At 42.9% G+C, this 21,824-nt stretch overlaps 1 protein-coding gene and 1 long non-coding RNA gene across 5 annotated transcripts; one reads left to right on the top strand and one right to left on the bottom strand.

Moving 5' to 3' along the window:
• Window positions 1-80: 80 nt before the first annotated feature.
• PLCXD1 (phosphatidylinositol specific phospholipase C X domain containing 1) lies at window positions 81-20,390 on the bottom strand. Of its 4 annotated transcripts, XM_085056072.1 has the most exons (9): window positions 20,230-20,389; window positions 18,460-18,571; window positions 13,835-13,893; window positions 13,200-13,342; window positions 10,179-10,315; window positions 6,825-6,953; window positions 6,166-6,321; window positions 2,674-2,857; window positions 81-1,569 (listed from the first exon to the last, which is right to left on the bottom strand). In XM_085056072.1, the coding sequence occupies exons 4-9, from the start codon at window positions 13,309-13,311 to the stop codon at window positions 1,277-1,279; spliced, it is 1,011 nt and encodes a 336-aa protein (XP_084912198.1). In that variant the 5' UTR covers window positions 13,312-13,342; window positions 13,835-13,893; window positions 18,460-18,571; window positions 20,230-20,389; the 3' UTR covers window positions 81-1,276. The 4 variants fall into 4 exon arrangements, with proteins under 4 accessions (XP_084912198.1, XP_084912206.1, XP_084912190.1 ...); XM_085056080.1 differs by lacking the exon at window positions 13,835-13,893 and having other exon boundaries at window positions 20,230-20,390; XM_085056064.1 differs by lacking the exons at window positions 18,460-18,571; window positions 20,230-20,389 and adding an exon at window positions 18,087-18,214.
• LOC146444494 (uncharacterized) lies at window positions 3,614-12,182 on the top strand. Its single transcript, XR_014850943.1, has 3 exons — window positions 3,614-4,335; window positions 6,695-6,811; window positions 11,969-12,182. It is a non-coding gene; the product is annotated as an uncharacterized LOC146444494 (long non-coding RNA).
• Window positions 20,391-21,824: the final 1,434 nt, after the last annotated feature.

The following is a 21,824-nucleotide window of genomic DNA, read 5'->3' as shown; positions in this document are numbered from 1 at the left end:
CACAATGGATCTATTATTGCAGTTATGAATTACCACTGGGAATTAATAAAACAGTATCACAGAATGGAGAAGCCAGACTATTTCAGTGAGAGATCAAGTTTTATTAGAGTAACAAGGGTACAAAAGAGGGCACAAAAGATAGGCAGAAAAACTTCTGCAAACATTAGCATCTTGTTAGACGTCTGAATTTAGTTTTTGCATATAAAGTGCGTTTAAAAAGTGAGGTACGTGGATGAAGTTGCATAGTGAACTTTACACAGTAACTGGTTTTGTTTTAGTCCTGATGCTTGACATTTCTGTTGCCTTCGTGATCGTCTGAACTTATTACACAGTTCAATTAGAAAAACAGAATTAATATGCAATGGGAAACAGTATAAACTTCTTTGTTTTGAAATAAGCAAAAACTGCTTAGTGAGAGGAAAAATAATTACAGCGCTACTAAAATAGCTAAATAAAAGACCAGGTGTGAAACCCCAAATGAGCATGATAGAAGCCAAGAATCTGTATTTCTAGAGCAGTTTAAGATCAGTAATTTGTTTCCTCTGTGTTTATTTTCAATTAAAGGCTTACTTTGGCAACACCTAGTAGAACATTTCATTGCCACAGACAAAACTGTGTAAGGGCATAGTTGTGGTATCTTTATCCGTGCAGAACTGGCATGACTATGTGTACAAATACAATTACCTCTCACAAATACTAAATAATTTTGTGGGTACCCTGTTGGTAAGGGGGATCACAACTGATACTCAGCACACTGGTGTATATATAAAATCATGTCAAATTTGATTGTTGGTACAGCACCTCTGATATATCAAAAATACTTTTTAACTGTTCATTTTGTTTATTTAACACTAACTGTAAAAACAGACAAGTTATAAAGAGTAAAAATTGGGGTTGCAAGTAGTGCAGAATATCCTTAAAATTATAAGAAAGATAAAATCTTACCACTAAATAATTCATGCAGCTACTGACATGTTTCTCCTTCTTAGTCCTGTGTAAAATAAGGTTGAGTTCTTGGGACTTCCAGTATTGTCATCTGCTACAGAATCAAAGCACCTCAAAAAAAATTACCCCTGTACCATAGCTCTCTAGAGAATTCAGCAAGGTACACCTGCTCTCTTTCCTATCCAAAAAGGCCTCAAAACCCTGATGATATTGAGAGACCTTTTCTCGCTGAGCCTTTAAAGCATCTCTGGCTTGAGTTAATTTCACCTTTATGGGATTCAGGATGTTTACAGCAGTGCACCATAAATGTAGACCAAGCCTTTTCATCTTTTCACAGATTAGGGAGCTGAGAATTAAATGCTATGTCCTCCTCTGTTTGACAGGGCAATGGAGGATTAATTTTTGTGTTCAGTTCTATCACATCTTTGACAAAATCATTGTTTCCTATAAAGTCTCCAGCAATTATGTTAATACATTTTTTTTTTGGTCCTGGATACTGCTGCTTTATCCATATTTTCAAGAATGGAAGACTCTGGAGTGTCATTTTCTTCAACGATCCAAATGGGTGTATGAGAATATACCTTAAATTTTCAGTAAGGTTAATCCCTGCTACAAAGAATTTTCCTGAAACAAAAATCAGAAAGTGACACATTAAATATTGTTTTGAGGAGAAGAGAAACTTCTCAGTATTGCATTAGCTTCACATCTCATTCCAGCGGGGATCATTAAAATACTAACTTCTTAACTCTTTCTGTATTTTTTTCATGTCCCTACAACTGTTTTGCCTTGTTGCAAATGCATGCTGTAGTAAACAGTTCCTGAGCTATGCTCAGTTATCAAAACATTCCAGTTTAGCTAAATTTGTCTAGTTATTCATTGCAGTCTAAAGGTTCTCCACTAACTAGTCCTGCTGTGTAAATTATGTTTGTTTCTGTGATGGTTGCTTCCAAATGCTTAGCCTTCCCCTGTGATGGATGGGAGCACAGGGTGCACCCACATGAGCGATTTCCTTCAGCTGGGGAGTGCACTTCTGAAGCAGCTCTCCCCATCACCACCCTGTGCATTCACTTCAAAAGCTGTGTCAGAGGTTCTGAACGGAATCTCTGTCAGATTGTACTACACCAGCATGCTTGAGTGCTACTGTTTAATGGTGCAGCTTCACCCTTCACGTACTGCTCTTGTATCAGAATCATTACGGTTGAAAAAAACCTCTAAGATCATCGAGACCAACATTTGACCAAATGGCACCATGACAACTAAAATATGGCACTAAGTGCCACATCCAATTATTTCTTGAACACTTCCAGGGATAGTGATTCCACCACCTCCCTGGGCAGCCCGTTACCATGCTTAACCATCCTTTCAGTGAAGAAATTCTTCCTGATGTCCAGCCTCAACATCCCCTGGCACAACCTGAGGCCATTTCCTCTTGCCCTGAGTTGGCTGCCTGGGAGAAGAGGCCAATTTCCACCTTGCTACAACCTGCTTTCAAGCAGTCATAGAGAGCGATAAGGTCTCCCGAGACAAACTTGGTAGGGGTTTCTTTTCACAACAAGGCTAGTGGAATGCACTTCTCTCATCATCTGTGCTGCCTCAAGCAACAAGCACTGGATTGAGGAAGCAGCCCCCTGCCCATGGAACGGGCACAACTGTGCCAGTGAGCTGGTCAGCGCTGAGGGCTCCCTTTCCATGCCCTTTCTCTCCTCCAGGCCAACTCCCTGTGCCTACCTGGCCGGCCCATCCGCTTCATGCGCTCCAAATAGCGGATGAGAGCGTGAGTGGATGTTTTGTTTCCCCACCAGTATGGGATCGGGGGCCACAGCTCATGGTGCTTCTCCAGTTCCACATCCTCTTCGTACGAGACTATGACCTGATGGCCCAGGTGCCACATGGTCCGCAGTGTTGGCACCACCTAAAAGGAAGCATGCCCAGGTTGAAGTCAGCAACGCAGCAGTGTTCCCAAAGTCTAAATGCTGATGAGATTCCATTCAGATACAGCTTTTAAATGAGCAGCCCAGTAGGTGATGGGCTGGTTTACAAGCTGCAGGGCAATAGGACCCTGGGAGCTTCAGCAAATTTCTCCTTTCCTCAAACAATTCAACTATGATAATGTATGTAACCCAAGGTCTTACACCTGCATAAAAGGAAACCATCCCTGTGTCAGCCCTCATGCACAAGCCACTGCTGCAAATTTATTAGGAGAGGAAGATACAGAGCATCTGCTGTAGGTATGCAGACACAGAGAAACAGGAATCATTTTGGCAAATGCCCCACGTTGATGCAAATTTGGCACTGTAACCATCAAAGAAAACTGAACTGCTTAAAACAAGTAAGACTAAATGTGAATCTCCAAGAGCTACATTAATTCTGATTTCTCTAAGTGGATAGTTTCTGAAATTAAGATGCTCCAAACATTTTTAATTGAGAGAGAAGAAGACCTGAGTCAGACACTTTCTTTAACAGATAGACAGGCTGAAAAAGCTGTTAAATTTAAGGGTCTCAATATGAAATTATATTTTCCAACCTCAGAAGTTATCACTGGAGAGAACTGAAGCCTTCTGACTAGTTTTATTTGCAAAACCAACATATTTAACAGGCATTGTTTTTTTCTAAGAATGTTGTGGTTAAAAACTATGTTTGCTGCTTGTGAAAAGGAAATGGTGGCTTTTTGATGTTCCAATTAGCTTATTAATTAAAATAAAAGCCAAAGGCACTTGAAAATTATTAATGTAAATATTTGAAGAAAGCTGAGGGTTGAATGAATCCCTCTCAGTTCATCCACAAAAGATAGAATGCAAGCCCCCTTAGGTCATTTAGGTCAGAAAATATTGCAAAATTAAGACACAAGCTACTCAAACTACAAAACTTTGTGGCTGACTGAAGCCTTTGCTTTACTCCAACTGCCTTTCTAAAGCTGGAACCTCTTAAACAAACAAAGAAAGATGTGCAATGAAAGCAAAAAAAAAAGCTATCAGAAATGTGTATGTGAACACAGGTGCTTATTTTGCAAACAAAGCAGAAATGAAAGACTAACAAGGGATTTTTAAACCCTAGTAATCCAGATCAAAGGAAGACACCTTGAATAGTTAAGACAATCAAAATTTTAAACTCAGTGTAATATTGTCACGCTGTGGCCTCTGCCAGTACTACATACAGACCTCGACTTAGCAGTTGCTTCATTAATACTTTGACACTTCGACAACAGAGATGCAGTCTTGAAAAACAGTTTGTAACAGTTTATTTCAGAATATTGGGTATTTGATAGTAAATCTAAATCTGTGATCCTGAAAATCCCACAGCTGCCTAAATTGCAATGGTACCACTAGCAGAAACAGTGAGATCCATTGTGCTGGTCACAGATCCCACAGAATTAAGGTTTTCCTACTCAAGGTAAGTACAGGTGTGTGTTTACTCCAGTTCCCTTTCTCCCTCACCCTGGACAAAACTTGGAATTGTTCTTTCTTCATTGAAGTGATCTCAGACCATTATTTCAATGCCTTTGTTCAACAAATTGTCGTCAGCAGCTTGCCAATTTGCAGTTACTACCTTTTTTCTTTTTAAGAGCTGGCCATGTGTCTGAAAACAAATTTGACCACCTTCTCCAGTATCTCTGCTAATCCACAACCAGCACACTCAAGTTATTTGGGGAAACAATAAAACAGTGTCACTCAGGTCTTCAGTTATTCAGCTGAGGCCTGAATATTCAGAATCCCCTAGTTTAGCTGAGAATTGTTCTATTTTAACTCTGCTGTACAAAATGCTTTGAAATGGTAATAGTCACACGTTACTGATACACCAGCTTCAAAGGCTGAATTTGAATCGCAAACAGGGTCATCATTCTGCTGTACCACTCACATCTCCAGAGAAAACCCTCTGTTCCTTGCATCTTTGAAATGTTAATTGTTTAACTACTAAAAGCTCCCACACCTTGTAAAAAATAGAGGAAGCTAAAAGTCTCAACTTCTAATATCTAGCAATCAAATCTTTTCTGATTATTTAAATTAAAGCTTTTCTGGAGGGTTTGGGTGACTGAATGGCAGCTGGGTATAAAAAGACCTGAAGGTTCTCACAGACATCAAGCTAACCATGAGCCAGTAGTGAGCCCACCTGGCAAAGGTCAACTGTGAACTGGGCTGTATTACCAGAGGCACAGACAGCATATCAAGAGAAGGGGATCTTTCCTTCTGTTCAGCAGGTGTGGGACTGCATCTCAAGTACTGTCTCCAGCTGGGGCTTCCCCAGTACAAAGAAGTCATTGACGAGCTGGAGTGATCCAGGAGCACACAACCAGAGTGAGCAGAGGCTGCAGCAAAGCTGGAGCATCACACACAAGGACAGGCTGAGGGAGCTGAGTCTGTCCAGCATGAAAAGAGAAAACTGGACAGGTCTTACGGCTGTCTGCAAATACCTAATGGGTAAATGAGAAGACTCCTCAGATATGCACAGCAAAGGATGGAAGTCAGCAGACACAAGAGAGATTCCGATCAGATTGAGAAGGAAAACACAGTTACTGTGAGAGTGGTCAAATGATGCATAGAAAGGCTGGGGAATCTCCACCCTTGGAGATACTCAAGAATGAACAGAACACAGCCCAATGTAAATTTGAAGTGGGTCCTGTTTTGCATGGTGGTGTTGGACCAGATGGCCTCCAGAGGTCACTTCCAACCTAAACTATTTTAAATAGAAAAAAATTGTTTTATAATTACTGCTGCGAAAAGGGAGAAATTGGATTCTTTAAATTTTATAAATATGTAACACACACACAACTTTCCCTTTCTTTTTTTCCTTTTTCTCTTCTCTTCTCTTCTTTCTCTTCTCTTCTCTTCTCTTCTCTTCTCTTCTCTTCTCTTCTCTTCTCTTCTCTTCTCTTCTCTTCTCTTCTCTTCTCTTCTCTTCTCCCCTCCCCTTCCCTTCCCTTCCCTTCCCTTCCCTTTCCAAAAAAAGTCAGACAGGACAATGAATGACAGTTGTCTCTACTACTGTCCCACAATTCAACAGATGTAACAGTCAAATTTGATTCCCTCCTCCACACTGTGGAACGTAGGTTTGCTTTACCTCCTCAGTTTTATTAGGCAATGACCTACCTCTGATGCAGCAAATGCTACCTTTCCTAGGTTAAAAACAGAGTGAAAATAGTATATATCTAAACATTTGGAATCAAAGATCTCACTGTGATGTATCATTCTTTAAAAAAAAAGAAAAAAGGGATCTCATACTTACATTTCTGGGACACAGTTTACACTGGAAAATCTCTTTTATACAGACAACAAGATGATTATGAAGTCTCTTGGTTAATCCATCAAAATTCCTGCAGGCTATGATAACAACCTCCTTAGGATGAGTTTCTAACCACCTTAATATTTCCCACAGGATATCCTACAAGAAAGAGGTATGGCATCTTAGAAAGTTATCTGTGCTATACAGGGGAAAGGACATAAAATCAACCGAGCAGCAACGGTGGAGGAGACTCACAACCACAATAATGAAAAACAGCGTGTTTCTGTGATTATATGGGGCTTTTAATGCCTTTTTCTCTTTGATAACTCCTCTCCTTCCTGGGGAAACAGGATAGCCCTGTGTATCATCCTGGGACAACACAAGATAAACGCCAGAACATTGGGCATGCGGTAGGGGATAGGCAGTGGAGAGCAGGCTCAAGGAGCCTGGTTTGAGGATGAGGAAATGATTGATGCTCCAGTATCACATGCAGCAGCTGAAACTAATTTCCTGCCTTGCTGATTTTCTCTAGTTTGAAATTCTCACAAGAGAAAAACAAATAACCTATTCAGAAGACCTTGAGGAGCATTTTGGATTATGATGGCACTTAAATGAAAGAAATGGCACTGGTTTTACAGCCATCACAAAGGTAGGGAAAATACCTGCACAGTAACAGTTGTGTAAACCATGTGCACGAAGTACAAATTCATAGATGGATCATTAGCCTTGTGGGCAATCCTGAAATCCAGGTATCTAACTCCGGCCTCAAGTTGCTCCGTCACAGTCAGGACCTGAAAGGTGAAACAGCAGACAAAGGTCCTGAGAGCTTAAAAGAAATTTGTTTCTTTAGTTTAGAAAGCTAAAAGAAAAGTACAAAGTTTGCCCTACAGCATTTTTCACAGGTCTTTTGTCTTTAAAATGTCACTATATGGCACCAAGTTGCAACTTTGAAGCATTTTGCTCTCTGACAAGCAGGATTCCAATTTCCCTGAAGCATATACTGCAGGTACAGATTAGATTAATTTCAGATTGCTGTCCTTGTTGTATTCTGAAAGTTAAAGATCCATTAACGTGTGCATAAATACATGATTGCTCTTCACACAACTATTGATTTAAAAAACAACTGCAGGATCAGTACCTTAGAAATGCTGTATTTATTTTATTAGATCAAAGACTTTACCACGGCTGTCTCTGCAGACCTCACACATCCACAACAGAAAGGAAAACAAAAATAGAAAAAACCACTGGCTATTGTTCTTTTTCAATATAAAGTTTCTTATAAAGCTTGAATTAACCTGTAGAAGTCCCACAAAACCGAGGCACTCCTCTAGTTCCATTTCCCTCAGACCTCTTACACTGGATTTGAGGGCTGAATTGAACAGGTGGTAAAGCTGTTTCCAGGGCAAAAAGTCCCAAATGATATGTCTTTTCCTTACATCAAGACTCCCTTAGCAAAAGGAAATAGAATCAATTTAATTAAATATGTTTAAACACTAATTTGTCTCAGTTCAACCTGCTAGGAATAAAGATTTGGGTTTCAGAAACATGGTACAGATTTAGGTCAGAAAGGATTGAATGAAAGCTACATAAGTGCAAGGCATGGCTTCTGAATATCCAAATTCATAGCTTTAGTGCTGAGACAGAGCTTAAGACACATGGCAGGATGCTCACCCTGCCTAGTTTAACCACCTAACTTCCTGTTCTTTGGACATGAATTTAGTGTCCCCAGGCTGTGCCTGAGATGCCAAGCTGAGACAGCCCAACCCCATGTGTCCCAGGGTGCAGTGGGTCTGGCCAACAGCTCCTTCTGTGCCTGCTTGGTCTCCACCAGGCTGAAGCAGCTGAAGGGATGATCCACACCCCTTCGCTTGGAGCATGCTGGAGATAGGAGTGTACACAGCTGTAGGTTGTGTATAACCTTTGTGGCCAGAAAGAACACCAGATGAAATAGCTGCTCTGAACTGCCCTTTAGATTACTTAATTTCTCTTCTGTTGACTATATGGAAAAAATAGACAAATTAGACTCTAATTAGTCACCTGGGTTTGGATACTGAATTAGGCAGTGTGAACATTGCCCCCTAAAGGGCAAAATTTAAAAGGAAGCCCTGAGGAGCAATGCTGCTCAGTGCTTCAATCTCAGACCAGGCATCCAGGGCACGACTGGAAGTCACACAGCCATCACACAGGAAAGATTTGGGCCTCCAGACTGACAGCCACAGCAGCTGGGGCTCAAGCAGGCACCTCCCAGACCCTGGGCCATCCAGGAACCCGTAGATCCTACCATCAGTAAGGCTCCATAGTGTCTGCTCTGGATACCAATGGGTGGAGTCCTCTCCCCACACAGGTAACTGGCACACTGCAGAGCTAAGGAGGGGCAGGATTGTAGCTGCGCCTCTCTCCTATCAGCACTGGGCCACTTCCTGCTTGTCACGCTGGGTTCAGACCAGAAAATTACTATAATGATGTTAAGAGACAGTTTGTCACCAACAGGGTCACTTCACCGGCCAGAAACCCACAAGTTAAGAGGTTTTTAAATCTTTCATTGGCTGAAGTCCCAAAGCAAAAAAGCAGCTCAAGATAAACAAGGCTCTGTTCTAAGTGAGTGCCCTTCTGGTTCATATTTGATATCAGGTAGTGTCTAAGATTCCAGTTTGCCAGAGCTGTTCAAACACCACAAAAGAAACTTTGGCATGCTTACTGCCATTTATCAGTTATTCAGTTTTAATTCCCTAATAATTAACTACTCCTTCAATAAGAACAAAACCAGAAATATTTTTGGTATCTCTTTGATGTCAGGAAGGTCTGTTCTTTGGAAGACTCTTCAAAAGCTGCAGCTTAAATCATGATCCCCAATTTTGTCTTTAACACACATTTGTAAGGAACAAAGAGATAACTACTAGCTTAATATTTGCACATTTAAAAAAATTAACTAAACCTTACGTGATGGACCACACCTTCATTCTCTTAATCTTTATGGGAAAAAAAAATCCCTTCAAGAACAGATTCTTCTGTCTCTGCTGCTGGGTGAATACTCAGTATAGATGGGGAAAACAACTGACATCTCACACAACAGTGACAGCAAAAATGACAAGCAGTACCTTCTGAACCAAGTGCAAGAGAAAAAACTCTGTTGATTACATTAATATTAAATGTTGTTTACCACAACAATAAATGTGTGAAAAAGGGTTTCTGGTACCAAATGGTCAGCTTTAAGTAACATCTTTGTTTCAGTATCATCCCTGCCTCACCTGCATGCTTTTTCCACAGAAAAGATGATCAGGCATGTATAGCTCCTATCTCATACTCCAAAGTGCTGGATTTAGATAGGAAAGAGTAATTTTCTTCATATTAGCTGGAATGGAACTGTGTTTTGGATTTGTGTTGGAAAGAGTGTTGATTACACAGGGATGTTTCTGCTATTGCTAAGCAGTGTTTACAGACTCAGGGCCTTTTCTGCCTTTCATCCCACCCCACCAGTGAGGAGGCTGGGGAGGGGTGCTGGGAGGGGACACAGCCAGGATAGATGACCCCAGCTGACCACAGGGATATCCCACACCATAAGGAGTCATGCTCAGCATATAAAGCTGGTGGAAGAAGAAGAGGAATGTTCAGAGTGATGGTGTTTGTCATGCTAAGACGCTATTACATGTGATGGAGCCGGGCATTCCTGGAGATCACTGAACACTTGCCTGCCCATAGGAAGTGGAGAATTAATTCCTTATTTGCTTTGCTTGCATGTGTGGCTTTTGCTTTACCTATTAAATGGTGTTTGTCTCAACCCACAAGTTCTCCATCTTTTACCCTTCCAATTCCCTCCCCTGTCTCACCCAGGGGCAGCAGGGAAGCAGCAGTGCAGGGCTGTTGCTGGTTGGGGTTAAACCCCAACACCCAAGCATGGCATCCCATGACAGTACAGACTCCTGGGCAGCAGGCTGTTCTGTCATTGTGCAATCTCATCCCTGCAGCACAAGCTTCAACTTTGCCAAGGCAAGAAGAGAACACCAGACAATGGTTACCTGTGTTGTAGACCACTTCATGATAATGGGGTGCACAATGCAGGGCATACATTTATTTAACAACTTCACCAGCTTGGACTCATTGCCACTAACAGCAGAGCTTTTATCCAAACAGTAGGTCATAGTGTCATGACTTCCTGTAGAATACAAAAATAAATGTACAGAAAATCTCATTTCTTAACTAATCAAGACCACATTCCACAGCTACATTTCACGTGCACACCTGATGGGTCACCCCATTTGCAAGCCACACACCTCTATTGTCTGTGAGCCTCTATAGTAGTGGCAAAAAGGTGGAATTTTCTACAGAGGTTGCTCACCTAACATTAATAAGTTTAGTGTGAAATCCTTGTGAAGGGAAGGCACTGAGACTTCTCAATAAAGCAGTCCCCATCTTAACTACACATCACTGTTGTTTGCCCCAAACCGCAACAAAATGGTCTGCTTCAAATGGCATCTTCCCTCAAAATAATTATCTTGCAATGAAAACACTTTTTTTTTTTCCCAGGGAATAATTAGCTAATCCAAGTCTAAGCTTATGAGTGAAAGATTAAGAAGATCTTCCTTTAATGGACTTCAAAAATTACCTGACTCTTTCCACCACAGGGAACTACATAGGCATCAGACTCAACTACAGGCTGCCCAAATATTTTATTTCCTTGAAGTCTTAATAAATCTGACATATCTCTTGCATCCTGTCTAGATGAAACTATTGCAACTCACAATTTCTTCAGGACAGGGAACCAATGATTTTGCTAGCTTTTCTGTTCTGTTATTTCTTCCAGTTTTATAAAGCATCGATAAGAAAAGCTAACAACTCGGTGAAGTTACTTCCTTGGATCTTAACAGAGTATCTGCAAAGAATCTGCATATCATTTTAGGTTTTAAGTCTTCTGTCAAACTAATTGTTCACTGATGCTAGGGACTGCTTTCTTGAATTGTCAGTCTTACTGGTGACAGTGGTAATATTTTTAGTAGACAAAGTAAAAAGGATTGGTTTGGAAATAAAAATTCTTTGAAACTGTTAATAATAGTTTAATTTTCACTCAATTTTTTCACCTTCTAAAAGCCATTTTTGATCTATTTTACTGCTTTAAACACCCAAAGCACACTCACTGCAGATGGAAAATTGATATTGAGGGCATGCAATCAAAGCAGTATGTGTTAGAAGATGTAAGAGTCAAACTATTAAATACCCATGAACCAAATCCAAGTCTGAGAGAGATGAGCAGGATTCCACTGATGGGTGTTGCACCTACAGTTGCCAACCAGCAAACGGATAGTAATTTTTACTCACGAGTCTTTTGTGATGTCAGTGAGTTACAGTAAGGAAAGGAAGATGGGTACATCCATGACACAACATATATGATGCAAAGACAGTGAGCTAGCACCAAGCCAAGTAGCTCCAGACCTTGAAGCAACACCTCAGCAGCACTGTGCTGAATCTGGTGCAAGCACAACACTAATTAGTGAGCTTTGCTGCTGCCTCCTCACCATGCTTTCAGAATGCTCTCTGTCATGCTTCTTGCATGCCTTCTATGAGATAAACTTCCACGTCCAAACTGGGTTTCCCCCACTCATTGCTTCTTCTGGAAACCTGCCAGAACTGTCTTGAGCTGGTTGGTCTTGATCTGTTTGTGTTCTGACTTGGGCTAGATCAGTTTTGTAGGTCAGCTGGACAGACACCAAAATATTACAAGCTAATAGCCTGCAATGCTCTGTAAAAGTCCTGTAATGTTTGCTAAAATGGACTTGCCTTCAACTACTCTTCATGCCTGTTCTCCCTGCAGGCATATTCACAAGAACAACAAACATTTGCAAGAATAACAAGGTCACCCTTAGGAGGAGAGCCAGGAAGTCAAACAAACCCATCAGCAGGTTCTCCACTTTCTACAGTGGCCAAAAAACACCAGGTGAAAGTCTTACAGAAGCAACATGGCTCATTTTTCACCAAAACACAATCCCTCTGAGTGTGCCGCTGACTTTTTGAAGGATTTTTTCAAAAGGAACAAAAAGAAAACTAGAAAAAGAGGAGACTATTACCTTCTTTCTTCAGTCATAAGATAGATCCATATTTTCTTTTTTCTTCTCTTGATGGTTAAATAAGAAATCTAGATTTTTTTTTTCTTTTATAGCACCTGTCCTGGATCCTCTTACATAGGCTTTATCCTAAACAGAGGTGTGCTTGTTTTGAAGTTAACGTCAACTCAAATTACATATCTAAGAAGCCACCAGGAAATAAGTTTCTGGATTTCAATTTTAATTGGAATTACACACTCCATTAGTTCACAACAGGCAGAAAAAAGCCTATTTTAGACATGGAGGCAAAGAGAATCACTCAAGAGCTGACAGTCCTCCAGTGCCTCCCCATGATCAGATTACACCATAAAACTTTTTGACAAAATGAGAGGGGGAAAAATATCAAGGCAGCAGAAAGAAGCAATAATATGACCAAAGAAAGGTTAATGATACACAGGTATAATTTAAATGCATTTACACATAATATGATAAATCCAGTTTTTATGAGCGGGATCATGTAGAAAAATCACAGTCTACATTAATAAAAACATGTTAATTACAAGTCTCAGTTCTCCTTTTTGTGTAACTTCATAACCTCTTTAAGACCGTGCAAAGAAACAAATAATAAGGTAAAATATTATTTCTCCCCTTCTGGAAACATTACATAGGAAGTCACAAAAATTAATTAGGAGAATTTTATCATTACCCAAATAAGTCAATCCTTATATTATTAATAGTATCTGACAAGATGGTGCAGAGGGAGTGAAAAAAAGTGCCTCTTCCTTTTCATTTCTAAAAAACAATAAAAATTTTTTTTTACCCCTCCCCTCTACAAAACCCCATACATTACAGACCAACATTATTCACATAACATCACATAAACCCTCCCCCACACACTGACCCAAATAATAAACACAGCCACCCTGAAATGGGACAAACAGGATATTCCAATGCTTAAATGGCAAGCTAACAAAACAGTGGAAAACAAAAGTTAATCTTTACCTGGAAGAGCTAAGTTATAGAGGGGAATATCCCAGAGCTTCTCTGGTAATCGTGACATCCATTGACCATTTTCATGGCAAATGTGAACGAAGGTTTGCAAAGGGCCTTCCATTAGTATGTGCTCTGGGACTTCATAGGGTGTTCTGGGAGGGAAAAAAAAGAAAAACAATAAACCATTCCATATACTGCAGTTGAATTAATGCCATTGCACCTGTGTAGCATGGATTTAGAGATGTTAAAAAATGCCAACCCTTCTCTCAAGTGTTTGCAGCAAAATGTCAAGAGCTTGTCGGCCACGACATATACTCCTTTTGATAATATTGTCTCCCAGCACAATGCCAAAGGGTGGGTTCCAGCTTCAGGCTTGCAAACTGACCAAGTGACAGAAAAAACAGAGCCAAGACAAATATATGCAGTTGCAGTGGTATGAGAAATTACTGTCTGTATTGGCTATTGTGAAACCACAAGGAGTACCTCTTTCCAGCGTGAAACCACATCCATTCCTTTACCCTTTGCAGTCCCAGGAGCACAGCAAGGGGACAGATGGCAGGGCTGGGACAGGGGCTGGGTCTGCTACCCTCAAGTCCCTGGAGAACACTTACATTGAAGGATCAAATCAGGTGCCACAGGAGAACCTCTATGAAAAGACTTTACAAAGATGTCGAGATATTGGATTTGCAGGTCATGGTGGTGTCTGGGGTCAAAGAGGAAAATGCTCCTCTCCTTATTCCCAGTTTAGAGAACACCTCATCTGTTCTTATCACCCCTCTGAGTCCATGATCATAAGTATTTCAGTTTGGTCTGACCTTCCTGAAAACTACTCTGGAACTGTTCTTCTCTGGGATTTTCTGCAAAATTTGCAGTGGTCATGAAGGGGTGCCAGTAAATGAAACCCAGAAGAGAAATCATGGCACCACCAGGGCCTACTAGAGTTATCCTATTCATTTTTCATTTTATGATATCCTGGATTATGCAGAACACAGAATTAAAATCTCTGTGGTTTGGGGTATTTTTTCCTAGGATGTTCCTAGTTCATGTGGTGATCTGGGAATTAGAGCCTTCCTTCTTTTCACTGCTTTCAAGGCTTTATTTTGTCACAGCTTGTGTGACAGTTTCTTTTAGATCATGGCACAGTGATTACCATCATTAATATCAGTTTCCTTTTTAATTCTTTTTTTAATATTGTTAATATAAATTACCCCTTCTTGTCTGCTACAATAGCAGTCAGATATGTATTTTTGAAGGTTTTGAACTCTGCAAACACCTTGGTTAGTCCCTGGTCCCTTTTGCTGCATCTCAGCACATTCATTCAGGATTGTTTCTCCTATGAGGTGGTTGGTTTTTCCCTACATACTGATGAGTGACAGTGCTTATATGAAGAACATTTCCTTAAACATGGCGCAATAGACTTTTTTTTTGGTAGTAACATAGAGTCATCTGAGACGCAACTTTAGAAACTGCATTCCTAATTTTCATGTCCATAACACACATAACAGATACGATCTGCTTTTATTCTTGCCAATGCACATAGCATCACTTGCCTCGCCTGCCTTGCTGTGCCTTTGGTGCATCTTTGAATTAATGTCCCTGAGTACAGACACCCCAGTTTAGATTAGGCTGGGACCGTGCCAGCAGAGGGAAATGCCTAGCACCCCTGGTGCAGTGACACAGGCTGCACTTGGCTGCTATGTAACCTGGGGCTTCCTTCTGCTGAACTGCAGCTGCCTCTGAGGTTAGCCATACACACGCCAGGCCTTTGCATAAGCAGGGAAAGAGTGGTTTAAACCCTCACTTGCTTCCTATGTCTACTTATTTTTAAAAAAAACAGGTATTTGATGGGCCTAGTGCAAAGTCAAGTCGAGAAATGCCCATAGATTTATTTAGGAAAAGTGCAGATCCTTTTTTTCCTGGATAAACAAATGGTCTCTATATGCCACATCAGCTATTCTAATTCTTGGAGTGATGTTCAGATCTCAGGCAGATCAACTCACCCATCCTCTGGCACTGCACTTTAACATGACAAGCTTATGTCCCCCACAGACCCTTGTTCAGACAACAGGTGTCTGCAGCTAATTTTGTCACCTTTTGCTGTGTTTCATGCTTCATCAGACAGCACACCACTGCTCACCCCCAGCTGCTCTGCTCTAGTCTCTGTACCAAGTCTCATCAGCAGGGACAGGGGCTGCAGGTGCTTAGAACAACACTGCAGTTTAGTAGTTGCAAAAGACTGGATGGTCTCTCTTTTCCTCCAGCTCTGAAACTGGCAGGAGCTGTGAGGCTGTGGCACCCCAGCATATGGCAGCACTTATGTAGATCCTGTATGCAGGCTAGAAACCTAACTATAACCACTGATTTTCCTCTTTTTTGAGGGGGGATTTGCAACTCCTTTTCCAGAGGCTTTGGGACTCTCCAAAGCCCCCACACGCCCTCACAGCAAGACCCACAAGCCCTGCCAGGCAGTCACACCTTGTCCTGGCACAAGCTCCTTTGCACCGGCAGCACCCCCAGGATGCGTGCAAAGGTGCAGGTTTGCCTGCTGCCACTCTCCCCTCCTGCCATGTGCTCTCACCACCTTGCTTGGGCTAACACAGGCACAGCCCTACAGCTGACAGAGAAAAGCTGAGTTTCTGCCATGCTGGTCCCTTTCTCCAGTTCACCACTGAGTCGGAACAACCCAGCACTGACCCATGCTGAGAAAGTCCCTGCAGAGACATCGAGCCCTGCAATTGCCTTTGCTGGGCTGCCCTTGCCATTGCCCAGCCAAAGCCCACAGGCAGCAGGTTCTCAGCCTAGCACAAGCTGCCATCAATGCCCCAGCCTCTGTGGGACCAGGACACTCCAAAAGGAGTGTCCTGCTGGGCCTGAGGAAAGCCAGCAGAGAGCAGAAAGAGCAAGACCGAGAAAAACTGCAGTCCTGCAAACACAGACGTGTGAGAGATTCGCATCTCATTCTCCTCTTCCTCTTCTTCCACAGTACCCTGAGACTGGGGATGGCAGCCACCGGCAGTGCATGGCAAGAGCTGCATGGCTATCTGCTGAGCAAGTCCCGTACAAAAGTGACTGGACCAGACTGGACCAGATGCTCACACTGCCAACTCTAAACTCAGCTGCTGTCTTGTGCTTGAGATGAGGAGCAACATTTATGGAGAAACCAAGGCCTGCCTGGAGAAATGAAACTGCAACCATTAGCTGCTGCCTCTCATGACTAAATCTTAAACTTCACAAAGGAGAGCTGTGTCTTCATTCCCCTTTTCCACACAGGCAACACCACCCTACACACAGTACTGTGATAAACTACTGTGTTGGGTTTGCATGACAAGATTTTAGTTGTCATGGGGCTAGAGAGGTGATTTCTGTAAGAAGTTGCCAGAAACTTTCCCCATGTAGAACAGAGCCAATGCCAGCTGGCTCCAAGGTAGACCTGACACTGGCCAAGGCTAAGTCCATCAACAAAAGTGGTAGAGCCTCTGGAATGATATATTTAAGAAGAGGGGAAAAGTTGCTGTGCAACATCAACGGCAGACAGGAAAAGAGGAGTAAGAATATGTGAGAGAGTCAACTCTGCAGACACCAGGGCCAGTGTAGAAGGAGGGGGAAGAGGGGCTCCAGGCATTGGAGCAGAGATTCACCTGCAGCCCATGGTGAAAACCACAGTAAGGTAGCTGTGCTCCTGCAGCCCATGGAGGTCTACACTGGAGCCAGTGAATGCCCAAAGGAGGCTGTGACCCCATGGGAAGCTCACATTGAGAAGGCTCCTGGCAGGACCCATGGAGAGAGGAGCCCATGCTGGGGCAGGTTTGCTGGCAGGACTTGTGATCCTGTGGGAGGGACCCACAGTGGATCAGATCACAGAGAACTACAGCTAGTGGGAAGGACTGATGTTGGAGAAGTTTGTGGAAGACTGTCTCCCATGGGAGGGACCCCACACTGGAGCAGCAGAAGAGTGTGAGGAGTCCTCCCACTGAGGAGGAAGGAGTAGCAGAGACAATATGTGATGAACTGACCTCTGACCCCATTCCCCATCCCCCTGAGCCACTGCAGGCAGAGGAGGTAGAGAAAATCAGCAAATCAGAGGTGAAGTTGCACCCAGAAAGAATGGAGGGGTGGGGGTAGGTGTTCTAAGATTGGCTGGTTATTTCTCATTACCCTACTGTGATTTCATTGGTAATAAATTTAATAATTTCCCCACGTCGAGTCTTCTTTGCTGTGATGGTACTTGGTGAGTGATCTCTCCCTGTCCTTATCTTGCCCTATGAGCCTTTCGTTACATTCTTCTCCCTCCTTGCTGAGCAGGAGAGTGACAGAGAGACTCCAGTGAGCACTTGGCTTCCAGTCAGGAGCCACCCACCCTAAATGCCCTCGCTCCCCTTGTTCGCGCCAGCTCTCTGACCTTCCTCGGGCGCTCTGCATGCAGGCAGCGATTACATGCTGAGGACTTTACCGGGACACGCGCAATAAACAAGCAATAAAACCCGCAGACGTGTCAGGCCGCTAGAGATCACCACCCTCCAGCCCCGGGACACCGAGAGCATCGCGCTGATGTCCCTCGGCCCGCCAGCCCGGAGCGCTGGGACACGGCCAAAGCCCGGCCAACGCAGATCCGGGAGCGAGGTATAATTAAAGAACGATTCATGATGACATCAGGAAAACACACGCTGCAGCCGACCCAGAAGTTCAAAAAACCCTCCGGGGAATTACAGGAAGTCCTGTGAGGAGCAGTACCCGAACAGCGCGGCGAGCAGGGAGCCGCCAGCCCCTCGGGGCCAGCGATGGTACCGGGGCTCCGTGCCCTGCTCCCGCTGCCCGACCCTCCGGGGAGCCGCATCCTTCCCTCCCTCCCTCCTTCTCTCCCTCCCCTCTCCTCTCCTTCGCCAGGGCTGTACTCACGCCGAGGAACGACTCCGTGTCCATGCTGGCTCCTCGGGAAGCCGTGCGCACCGCAGCTCGCCCGGGGCCCCGGCAGAGCGGGGCGGAGCTGCCCCGCCCGGCTCGAGTGGCCGCAGGTTTGAGGAAGGTGAAGAAGGGGAGGGAGGGAGCGATGGAGAAGAGGAGGAGAGGTGGTGCTGGTGAAGTGGCGCTGCCCGAAGCGCAGAGCCGCTCTCTGGATTGCCGGGGCATTGCTCCGGGAGGAGCCTGCGGGCAGGGACAGGCGGGGGAAGCGCTAAAGTGGCAGCGTGTGCCGTGCTGCTGCATTTGACATCTATTCATGCAAGATGGCTTAAAATAAATATTTACAAACATATATATACAGAAAAGATACCTTAATTTCCTCCTGTGTCCGTCCAACAAAGCTTGTCAGGCCCTCAGCTGTGGTGAAATTCACTGATGTTGGCATCTGACAGAAATCTTGGCAAGCTCTTCAAAAAGCTCTTCTGTGTACAGAGGCAGGAGGTAAATAAGTGAGTGAATGGCATGTAGAGGCAAACATGCAAATCGTCGGTGCAGTTCTGGAAGCTGGGTGTGTTCTCTGCCTTCCCAGAGAGATGGAGAAAGGATCTCATCTATCAGCGTTCCAAAAGCGCTCTAGAGCACAGTTCCCTAAGTAAAGAGTGGTGAGCAGAAACTCCAACTAAAAGAATGGATAGAGATGATTAGCTCCCCTTTCTCCACAGGGTGGAGGGTCACCTACATTCCTATTCCTATTCCTATTCCTAGAGGGTCACCTACAATGGAACTGGGATATAACTTCTCTGGGATCAGCAGACACGATTAGCAAAACTTCAGGCTGCCGGAGTGTTGTGCTTCTTAATGCAAGGATATATTTTCTAGATAGGCCTATTTCACTGTCTCGTTTTTGCAGGAGGCAGAGCAGTGTAAATGTGCAGAGCAACACTTGCTGTTGTACCAACAGCAGCACAATCAGGTTAACATTCAGCTAAACGAGTCATTCCCATTGGTGAATCCCAGGATGGCAGGGCTGCCTGGGCTTCAAGGAGATGCTTACATATCAGTTATATGTATCAGTTCAGGCTGCTGTTTATATATCAGCTCTTACAGAGTATCACAAAACTGGCTGGAGGTACAGGCAGAATAGGTGTACATCAAGCTGTAGCACTAGACACAAAAAGGATGAAATGCCAAAAGAGATCAAGTAAAGCAAAGGAGAAGATAGGAAAGAAAAGACACAATTTGATAGCTGTGTGATTTTGCACCACCATTATAGAAAGTAGCTGAGAACAATTACAGAGAAGTATTACTGTGCCCTTTGTGGAATGAAATAAATTGGAAAATATTTCAATCAGAAAAATCTAGGAGGACAAATCAAAGTGATCTTTAATTCTTCACTTGCTTAGAAAGTTAAGACTATGAAGGTGTGACAAAACAACAGTCAGGCAGCCTCTGGATATTACCATGATGAACACAGTACAGCCAGACATGGTTCCAGTCTTGTGAAGCAAACCTGTGTGAAGTTGTTTGGACTAACAGGCAAAACATGACTGTAGAAAGCAAAAATTAAAAACTATTTGGTGTCAATTTGGAATGAGTAACAGAAACCTCAAAAAGAAACTGAAATCCCACATTTTATTCTGAAGGCCTTAAAACAGGACTTTAGACCCTAGTAATGTGAAGTGTCTGCTGAGTGATGTGGAAATAATCTTGCAGGCCTCACCTCACCAGAAATACTCTATCAGGAAATCTCAAGCCCTGTCCAAACCCTTCTAATTCCCACCCTTTCAAGTCTGAGTTTTTGTCTCAGTTCTTCTTTGTTTGCACTGGAATTACCAGAGATGTCAAGAGAGTTGCTCTTGCTTTAATTCTGAGATCACAGTCTCTCAGAAGGGATTTAGGAAGACCATAAACCAAGGAATGACAGGAAATTAATGAGCAAATGATTAAAGCCCTGAACAAGCATGTCTCCTTAGGAGCAGTCAGGGCAAGGATAACTTTTAGTAGTATTTGCAGAAATAATGATAAGCAGATCAAGATGAGGAAGCAGGGACATGAAAAAGCCCAAGATTTGTCCTCCTCACAAAATAAATGTCTGCATTAAAAAGAAATAATGGAGTTCAAAAGACAAAGAAGAACTTACCCAGAAGGAGCTTATCAGGTTTTGAAGCATTCAATACTGAAGTGGTTTGAAGCTGGTAGCATCTGAATGAGTGAAAACAGGCAGATGCATCAGTGTGGGGACTGATGGAAATGCAGGTCTGTTTTATAAGCTGTGGATCAGAGTGACATTTCTGGTTTGTTAGTCACAGTAGCAGCAGTCATAGAGCCTTAAACTGGACTTGATACATTTAAAAACTTCCAAAATATGGAAGTAAAAACACAAGTAAAAATGGAAGTAAAAATAGAAGTAAAATGTAAAAATATCATATTTTGGCATGCCAAAATATGATACTCTCAGTCTGAGAGAAATCAGTTGATTTGTTCAGATGAATTTGAAATTGACAGTTTTTGAAAATGTAGAGTATTTGTGATGTTGCATGAGACATTTGTCTGCCAGCCCAGTCTTTTATCTTCAGACATGGATCACCTTTTACTCTATGCTGTAACGTACAGAAATATCACTAAGCATTTAAACAACCTTAACAGAATTCCCTGGATTTTGGGTGTTTGTTCTGAGGACGTTTGCAACGCCCTGGGCAATGTGTGTATTTGTTCCTGTCCTGACTTCCTGATAAGTCCTCTCAACCTTCACCTAATTTCTGGCTTTGGAACAAACAGACAGCTTAGTATTTCTGAGGGAAGGTTGTATATCTAGGGACTGCAGCCACAATGGCTCCTAAGAGAGGTGGAGTCATTGAGGAGGCAGCCTGCAGCACCAGGAATGTCACCCTGGATAATAAAAAGACCTAGGAAGAAAAATGCAGCCCAGACCTGCTAAGAGCTTGAAACAGCTTCCCTGTGTTTGCTTCTAGAGTTATGACACCACGATGGCTACTCCAGCTTGCAATGCTGTGAGCAGGATGTGCTGAGGATGGGAAGCAGTCTGGAGCCCTCCTTTGCGCCTGGTCCTTGTGTGTGGGGCTGCCTGTCAACGAGGTGCCTCCGACAGTCTAGCACCACCTGGCAGGAAACCTTAGGCAGAAGCATTTGGGTGGGATATAGGTTGCCCAAACACATTGCAGAGTGTTAATTCCGTCACAAAGAAACAACCCTGGCTTTATTTGCAACAGGCAAAGTCAGAAATAAAATTTGGTGACTGGTAAAAGTGCTACTGGGATGGTTAGACATGGGGCACAGTGTTGTTGAGAAGAAAAAATAGACTTGAATTTTATGAGCAAAAACTTTAATTGAAAATTTTTAAAAAGAAAAACATAGAGAAAAAATCCTCAAATTCCTCCATTTTGATCCATTCCCACCAATATAAGTAAGGCTTCAGTGGGCATGGATTGAGGTGCAGGCAAAACAATCCTCCTCTCAAACAGAAGCAATAGAGATTTTGGTTTCAACTACACCATTATTGACAAGAAGGGTTAAAATGCCCTAAAATACATTTTGTACAGCTTACTTCATGTCTGACACTAACAGTGTTTGAAAAAAGACACAAGAAGACCTTCCGAGATGCACAAGACAGCTGCTTGTAATGTCCTACTAGGAAGAGAAACTTAAGGGGGAGATAAACAAAACTGTCTCCTCAGACCCAGCATCTGAGAAAACATGAGCAAGGAGAGAACTGGA

The sequence above is a fragment of the Lichenostomus cassidix genome, chromosome 1 (genome assembly GCF_008360975.1).
Source record: "Lichenostomus cassidix isolate B80296 chromosome 1, HeHo_3.0, whole genome shotgun sequence".
NCBI lineage: Eukaryota > Metazoa > Chordata > Aves > Passeriformes > Meliphagidae > Lichenostomus > Lichenostomus cassidix.
The sequence above is the reverse complement of the archived record's forward strand: the minus strand, read 5'-3'. Positions and strand labels throughout refer to the sequence as shown.

Bases quoted from the DNA above. Each gene is read 5' to 3' on its own strand.
- PLCXD1 (XM_085056080.1), bottom strand. From the start codon at position 13,311: ATGGAAGGCCCTTTGCAAACCTTCGTTCACATTTGCCATGAAAATGGT. The intron at 10,316-13,199 runs GTAAAGATTAAC...TGTATTCTACAG, and splicing joins CTATAACTTAGCTCTTCCAG to GAAGTCATGACACTATGACC. The intron at 6,322-6,824 runs GTATTTTCCCTA...TCTTTCTTGTAG, and splicing joins ACACAACTGTTACTGTGCAG to GATATCCTGTGGGAAATATT.